Source organism: Nicotiana sylvestris, chromosome 12 (genome assembly GCF_000393655.2).
Source record: "Nicotiana sylvestris chromosome 12, ASM39365v2, whole genome shotgun sequence".
Lineage (NCBI taxonomy): Eukaryota > Viridiplantae > Streptophyta > Magnoliopsida > Solanales > Solanaceae > Nicotiana > Nicotiana sylvestris.
The window spans coordinates 133,431,993-133,440,532 of NC_091068.1; the positions used below are offsets into that span (position 1 = coordinate 133,431,993).

The 8,540-nt window shown below is 40.7% G+C and overlaps 1 protein-coding gene across 1 annotated transcript; it reads left to right on the plus strand.

The window, feature by feature from the left end:
• Positions 1 to 6,179: 6,179 nt before the first annotated feature.
• On the plus strand, positions 6,180 to 7,579 carry LOC138883769 (uncharacterized). The gene is made up of 5 exons (XM_070164480.1): positions 6,180 to 6,383; positions 6,657 to 6,827; positions 6,904 to 7,095; positions 7,169 to 7,247; positions 7,293 to 7,579. The coding sequence occupies exons 1-5, from the start codon at positions 6,180 to 6,182 to the stop codon at positions 7,577 to 7,579; spliced, it is 933 nt and encodes a 310-aa protein (XP_070020581.1).
• The last annotated feature ends 961 nt before the right edge of the window (positions 7,580 to 8,540 follow it).

Sequence of the window (8,540 nt, forward strand, 5' to 3'; positions counted from 1 at the left end):
GAGATTGATAGCCCCAATTAAAGGGTTAAACCTAGAGATAGTATTACCCGACTTGAGCCTATATTGCTTGCACAATTTTGACACCGAATTGGTCTTGAGAAAGTCAATTAGCGCAAAGTCACTCAAGCTACCAAGAGGTATAGAGTGAGTAGTCTCGTGCATTGGCTATATCGCAATCCCTAACATAACAACTTTGCCTTAGGCTTTAGATCCCGTCAAGTATTCACCTAGGAGAAAGCCACTTCCCTAGTGTCTCTCTAACCATTTAGAAAACCTTACAAGCATTCATACTTAGTTTAATTTCGCATCTCATTAGCATAAAATTAGAAGTAACAAATAAACAAATATTATTAGAAGTGTAATTAAGAGCACTACGCACTGCTAGTTTAGATAGGAATCCAAATCCCAAACATTCTAGCTCCCTGTAGATTCGATCCCGACCTTCTCAGGTAAAAGCTGCATCGACCACTCTTGCCACTTTGTTGTGGTGTAGGGCTGGACCCGATCAGTCACCCCCAGCTTATGAATTTTTAGCTTATAAGCACTTTAAGTTTGACCAAGATTTTTACTATTTTATTCTTAAAATATTCCGTTTTAGAACAAAACTCTTACATCGATACTCACAGTCCCAAGTATTGTTTTTCAAATTTTTGGTGTATTATTTTCTTAGTATTTGTTTCTCTTCAAATATTTTGTCCTATTTAGATTTATTTTGTACTGAGAAACTTTTGTCAATTTATTAATTATTATAACTTATGATTATATGCTTATCATAAAATAAATTATATTTATCATAAAAAATATCTTATCTAAGCACATTTATATTTAAAATAAAATGATAAATAGAATATTTTGTATTTGAATAGATCTGCAATCTGAAATTTTAAAGAAATTACGCCCTTATAAGTGTAAACAGTTTTAGATTTTCTATTCCTTTACATATTTATATCTATGAGATTGTGTATTAATCTTTGAATTGTATGTAATAAATGGGGATATATCAAATTTTTGGTGTATTATTTTCTTAGTGTTTTTTCTCATCAAATATTTTGTCCTATTTAGATTTATTTTTTACTGAGAAACTTTTGTCAGTTTATTAATTATTATAACTTATGATTATATGCTTATCATAAAATAATTATATTTATAATTAAAATTATCTTATCTAAGAACATTTATATTTAAAATAAAATGATAAATAGAATATTTTGTATTTGAATCGATCTGCAATCTAAAATTTTAAAGAAATTAAGCCCTTATAAGTGTAAATAGTTCTAAGGTTATTTAAGTCATTTTAATAAAAAAGAGCTTATCAGCACTTTTTTAATCAAATACTGTAGCAACTTATTATTAATTTCAGCACTTATACCCAAACACGTAACTGTTTATTTATTAAATCAGTTTCAGCACTTAATGCTTATCATCTACTTCAAATCAGCTAATCCAAACGGGCTCTATGTCCCAAAACTCTTGCAAGATGTGGATTGAACCTGTCCTTTCATCAGAGTCAGGGAGTGCTGAAACCACTCTTGACCTTAACTCCAGTTATGAGAGCAATAAACCATTAGCGAGGAGGAAGGATGGGATGCCAGCCCAAGAAGGGGACAAGGCACCGGCATAAACTCTCCCAACAAACCCACACCCCTAATGAATTTCATCATACGGAATGTGATAGGTTATAAGTACTTTGCTTTATGTTTTGATGATCTAACAAACTTACTATCCAAGAACTAGATAAGGAACCCGTTACACATTTACAAGACCTTAAGATCACAAGGTTCAAGGTTGGGACTCAACATGGGACATGATTCAACTTTGAGAGAGTGGAAGGAACAACTGAGGGAATAGGTCCCTACTAGTTCCCGAGGAGACTGTGCGAAGTCAACTCTCCAGCTGAAAAGTTGCTGCCTGCAGACGCTACAGTACAAGAAGAGTGCAGCAGTCAACTTTCTAGGGAAGACTTTTTACCTACCTTGCTTACATCATTGTAAGTGATGTCACACATGTATATATACAATCAAGGGAGGTAAAATAAATTCACTCGAACACTTAGAGAACTCACTCAAGCTCACCCACGTGACCATTCAACAAGTAAGTTTTAAGTGTTTCAAGAATAAAGAACAAAGCAACTACGGACCAATTCCCATATCGAGTTATTGTATGTTTTTAGTTGAGTTGTAACTCTGTAATAGTTCTTCAATTATAATTCCTATCTAGCTTATTTAGAAGCATTCTATAGGAACCCTTTTGTAAACCTTAAACCAGTGTGTTTAAGTCTTGGCTAGAGTTAGTCATGTTGTAAGTCTTTGTAATAGAGTTATTACAAATTGGCTTGTAATAGAGTATTACAAGTTAGTGAGGGATTAAGAGGTTAATTCCTAGGTTGCATAGGTTGTAATCTAAAAGTTGCTTAGTAGTGAAGTTGAAATCCTACAAGGGTAGGTCGTGGTTTTTAATCCCGTTGAGCTGGAAATTCTCCATGTACAATTCCTCTTGCCATTTAATTACTATTGTGTGTGTGTACTGATGAATCTGATAGAGAACTATTAGTTCTCTATAGAGTTTAGTGGACCCTTATATTCTGTCGATTGGTATCAGAGCGGGTTCTTTCTATCAGGTTAATACCTAGAAAGGATCCTCATGGCTGCTCCTCCAAACTTCGAAGAAGGCCAGTCTACTTACAAACCTCTAAAGTTCAACGAGCAATATTATGGATGGTGGAAAACGAGGATGCATGACTTCACCATGGCTGAAGATTCTGAGCTATTGGATGTTATATGTGATGGACCTTTTTCCCTACCAAGAATCTTGGTGAATCGGGTATAGTCATCCCCAAGACCAGGAAAAAATTCAATGACGATGATAGAAAAGACATAGAAAAGAACTTTCGTGCCAAGAAAATCCTTGTTTGTGGCATTGGTACTGATAAATATAACAAGATATAAGCATGTCAATCAGCAAAAGAGATCTGGGAGGCTCTTCAGATAGCTCACGAGGAAACAACTCAGGTGAAGCAATCCAAGATTGATATGCTTACAACTGAATATGAGTTTTTCAGAATGAAAGATGATGAATCCATCCAAGATATGCATACTCGATTCACCTCCATCATCAATGAGCTTCACTCTCTTGGTAAAAGTATTCCGTAAAATAAGCTTGTCAGAAAAATCCTTAGTGTACTGCCCAGTTCTTGGGAAAGCAAAGTTAACGCCATTATAGAGGCTAAGGACTTGCAGACACTGACCATGGATGAACTTGTTGAAACTTAAAAACTTATGAAAGGCAGAAGAAGAAGGAGGACAATGAAAGAAGAGAGCCCAAGAGGGAAAAGAACCTGGTCCTCAAGACGGACAACAATGACTCAAGTGGTGAAGATGGGGACATGGCCTACTTGACAGGAAGATTCCAGAAGATGGTTCACAGGAATGGAGGCATTCCAAAAAGGGGAAGTTCTAGCGAGCCAAGAAATTATGACCTCTGTAATTAATGTGGCAAGCAAGGACACTTCATCAAGGATTGTCCCCTCTTAAAGCAAGATCAGTACAATAACAACTTTGACAAAGCAGCCAAGAGGAACCAGGTTCTTGACAAACGCTTCAAGAGGAAGAATGATGCTGACAACGTTGTAAAGCAAGCTCTTGCTGCATGGGGAGACTCCTCCAGGAAATCTAAAGAAGAATACGACCATGGTGGTGTTCAATGATGGAAGTGGAAAATGAAACAACTAAGTATAATTCAATCTTTTCTCTAATGGCTCAATCTAATGACGATGAAGATGATGACGACGATGAGGTAAACTTTTTGGATGTTCAGAGAAATCTGAAATTTCACTCTCCTAAAAAGCTCATATCATTAGAAAATGTGCTAATTGATGCATAACAAATAACTTTGCAGAACAACAAATGAAACCATATAAAATCTCCCACTTTTTCACGTCTCAAGTACTAAAGATTAGTCACTCTAAACAACTTTGATTATTATATTTTAGTTTACTAGTAATTCTTGACATAAATCACCTCCCAAACTATTAATGTTTTACCAAACGGTTCATAAATATCTAATATATCTCTAGAACTCTGGAAAATTATTTCGATCGCTGGACACTTAGCCATAAATGCTTCATCTCATATTATCAGTTTTGCTTTCCTTATTGTTTACCGTGAAAATGGTAATAACAATTAAATTTGATTTAGTGGTTCTAAAAATACGTGATCTATTTTTATGCTAGTTGTAAAGCAGTTGATGCTATGTGAAAGACTTAGAAACGAAATAAGAGCTTGAGACCAAGATGATAACCAAATCGAATGATTAATAATCGGGGTCTCGAGCTTGCCTATTCGAGGGCCTCAGGGTCGAGTATGAAGCTCGACTGGGAGCTATCGAGGGTAATCAATGGGTGACAAACAGTTATAATATAATCACTGGCGGCTCTTTATGGCCAATAATAAGCAATAAATGAAGAACAATAAATAGAACACAATAAATGTAGGCAATAAATGAAAGCAATGATATCAAGAGAATGTGTTAGAGAGCAGAGAGAATGTTCTTGTGTATTTAGTATTGAGCAGCAGCTCCCTACATAATGACAAAGATCCCTTTTATATAAGAGGGGGAATCCCAACATAGTAAAATGCATTAATTACAAAGATATGGGGTTGGTACAACCATTTAATGCCTTTATTCGCCTTTTTGACTAGTCTAATAGATTGGGCCAGCTATATGTACGTGCCTTGGGAACTTCAACCCGATCTGTCGATACTACTGAGTCACATTGTCTCGAAGTCGATCACCGAGAACCCTCGGAGTTGACCACTAAAAAACCCTCAGGATGCCTTGATTGTAGAATCGAACCATCGATTTCTACCGTATATAGATAGTCCCCATGTTTCCTAGAATGAAGTGATAGGAAACGATTTTGAACTCTTAATCCTTAAGCATCATCATCGTGATGTCAGCCTATTAGAGCATTAAATGGGTTGCCGTCAAACACGACTATCGAGAAGCCCACGAACCGCTATTGGTTCGTCTTTTCTGCTGCCCATATGACCTCTATAAATGCATCAGTTGTTTGATAATTCATGTTTTCACAACATCTTCAAGTTTTCAAAGCCAAATTCATCCCTTTTCACATTCTTCCTTCTTTTGTGCTTGATTCCTACCTACTTTTTCAGAAAGGCCCTTTCACCATTGTGGCTAGAACTTCCAAGACAGTTCCTTGGAAAGACGAGGCTACCTCTTCATCTCGAACATCCAAATGAAAGCCCAAAGTGATACCTATCGTCGAATAGTGTACCCCTACCGAATTCAACACGGCAAAGGATTTTTCCATCAATAGACCCTCATTTACACCGGGCCGATGTGAACATGTGTCCTGGTATATTAGCGTCGTGACCAACATAGGGAAAGTGAAGAAAGACTGCCGATGGAGGCAGGCTGTGCTGGTTGAGATCCCTCGCTCTAACGAGAGCATAACAGACCACAAGGGTGGCTTCCTTTATGTATATACATACCCATTCACTTTGGGTCCGGTCGATTTTTTGAACCCTTCTTTCCTGGCGATAGATCTGGTCATTCTCAACTTCTGCGACAAGTATCGGGTGACGCTCGGCCAAATCTATCCCTCTTTCTGGAGGATAGTCTACATGCTCTGCCACTTCTCCAACGAAGTCGAGGGTGAGACCTTTACCCTCGACCATTTGATTAGATTGTATAGCCCTCGATTTTATCAAGGTTTGATTAAGCTTCACCACTAGTCCAAAAAGTCATTTTTCTCGAGCATTGATGAGGACAAAAATTGAGGATGGATGAGCAGGTTTTCCGAGTAAGAATCTCGGACATCATCCCTGCCGAAAGGATGCCCTTCCCGGAGGAGTGTAACATGCAGCATAAATACCTTTCCTTCGAACATGCTTTATGGTCTTTTTACTTTTCTCCGAAAAATGATCTCCTCTTGGCTTGTGTAGCTACCGTTTGGTATCCTGAAGCGGTTCAGGATCTGCCGGGATGGATTAGGTGGTTGGATACCTCATTCCCATACCTCGTGCGGTCTTGGCCTGACCTAGTTAAGACGCAGTGGATGGCCAAGAATCATGGTAATGTCCTTCTTGCTTCCCCTCCGTATCCATTGTGCTGATAAATTTTGGCCACTATGTTTGCGCAGGCCTTCGCGATAGAGTGCAATGAGACCGCCACCAGACCACGAGGTGGAGACTTTGGAGTCTGTTAGGGACAAGAAGAGGAAGAATATAGCGGTTGCTGATTCCTCTGCGGCCAAGAAACCTAAATCACGCAGGTCTCGAGTTGCCACCATAACCTCTGCTTCAGCTTCCGGAGCAAGTCCTAGTACTGGGGATGAAGACGATGATGAGGACGGATACCATTTGGTACCAAGAATGAGGTCGGGTGCAGATGTCTCGCAAGTGCCCCGACCAGAGGCCGCTGAATCGGGAACGGTCGATTCAAATCGATCCCGTATGATGGAGACCCTCGAGGAGGGTGCGATTACGATCCTCGAGCCCTTGACCGGATGTGGTGTTGTTCCCTCTAGGGAGACCGTTGCTGCTGGTTCCAAAGGGTCTGGGCCCGGAGCTTTTCGGGGGTAGGACTTGCCCCTTGGGGACATCAATGCCCTGGGTGACCTTAATTTAGGCCCTCAGTTCTCGTCCGGGGAGTTAAGGGAAGCTCAGGACCCGAATGCTACCAACGTAGAGGTCCTCTCAGGTGGAGGTGCGCTCGGCAACTTCCTTGATGACGTTGATGATGCCAACGAGGACATCGATCTCGATGCACCCAACGCTATCGAGGCAGCGGAGAAGTTCCAGCGGCAGGTGATAGTTGTTCATGTACACTTTTCTAATCTCAAGCGTTTTTCCTCATTTTTCTGACTATTCCGTTTCTCCTTAGTCTAAGAAGATGTATGATCACACCCTCTCTAGGCTCCGAGAGGAGCTTTCATGTCGTGGAAAGGATCTTGAGAAACTTTCCTCGGGAATGCAGGAGTTGGAAGCCTCCTCTACCCGAAAGGAGAAGGAGCTAAGCGAACTTCAAGCAAATTTGGAGGGAGTGCTCCGAGAAAAGGCTGGCCTTGTTGAGCAGGTAACTCGTTGTTCGTAAATCCATTCATCGTTCCCATAATTCAATGTTTACTGACTTATCTTTTCCTCTGTAGATTGAGCAGAAGAATGTGGAGATTCTCGAGCTGAGGAAGCAAAATGAGGTAGTGACCTCGGAATTGGCATCGACCCAGGGTCTTCTCTAAAATGCTTGAAAAGAGATTGTTGCGCTCTCTGCAGTCAAGTCTGAGGTTGATGAAAAAGTCGCTACTTATCTAAAGGACGCCGCCACTGCAAATCAAATAGCCCGAAATATAACGATGGAGGCTGAGCAAAAACTGATCCGAACTGTCGCTCACGCCAGTGCAAAGGCGAAGAGGCAAGCCTTGGAGGAAGCCAGTGCCAAAGGTGTTGATCTCTCAATTGAGATCACAAAGGTCCGAGAGTCAGAGGAAGAATTGGCATTTTTAGTCGCTTTGGATGAAGGTCCCGACGATGGTTCGGAGGGCAGTGGCGATGAAGAGTAGGCCTGCGTCGCCTTTGGCTTCTCTTTTTTCTTTTTGTGTATGTATTCCCGGGGAAACAAGTCTTGTAAAGATGCCCCTTGTAAATTTATTTTTTGGCAATTCAAGAGAATTTTTTTGCTTCAAGTTTTCCATTCTTTATATTCCAGCGTTCGTGCGGAGTTAGCCTTCGAATTTTGATGTTGGCTCTTTGGAGCCCATACTTGGAGTAATCGGGGCCCTCGAGATCGGGTACCATCTAGAAATTAGGCCGATAGCTCCTTTGGGGCCGATGCTTATGGTAGCAGGGAACTTCGGGGTCTAAATACCTCCCGAACACCACGTGATAGCATCATTCATGCAGCATGATAGAGGGGCCCTCGGGGTGGTCTTGTCAGTACATTTCCCAAAAAATGGTGCCGTCATGGCCAGACTTAATTGTTCGTCTGGGTAGGCGAACACTCATCGCTTGCCTCTATATATGCATCCGCTCATTTCTCAATTGGAGATTCTGGTATTCTGGGTGATCATCCCTCCCATAGAACTTTTTGTTCTTTGTGCTAGTTCTCTCATCGTTTCATCTCAAAGCCTTCGCCCAAATCTTCATCCTCCTCTTCCTATTTTACCGTAGCCATGGCTGCTACATCGATATCTGCCCATTAAGGAGAGGGGAGTTCTAGCTCTGTTCTATGTTCGATCGGTAATACACCATCGGTATCTGGTTAGCGGGCCTCTAGGTGCTTTGTCTTGAGGAGGGACTTTACGTTAAAGAGGCCTCTTAATGTTCAAGGTCATTGGGAGCATGCATAGAGGAGGTTTATCTCCTCAATAAGGGAGGAACATCTCGAGATGATTAGGAAAGATTGTGGATGGGGAAAAGGAATGGTACTGCAGGTACCTTCCTTGGAGTAAAGCATCATGACCCATGCCGAGGGGTTTTTTAGTGTGTATACGTATCCTTTTTCATTAGGTCCCCCTGACAGGT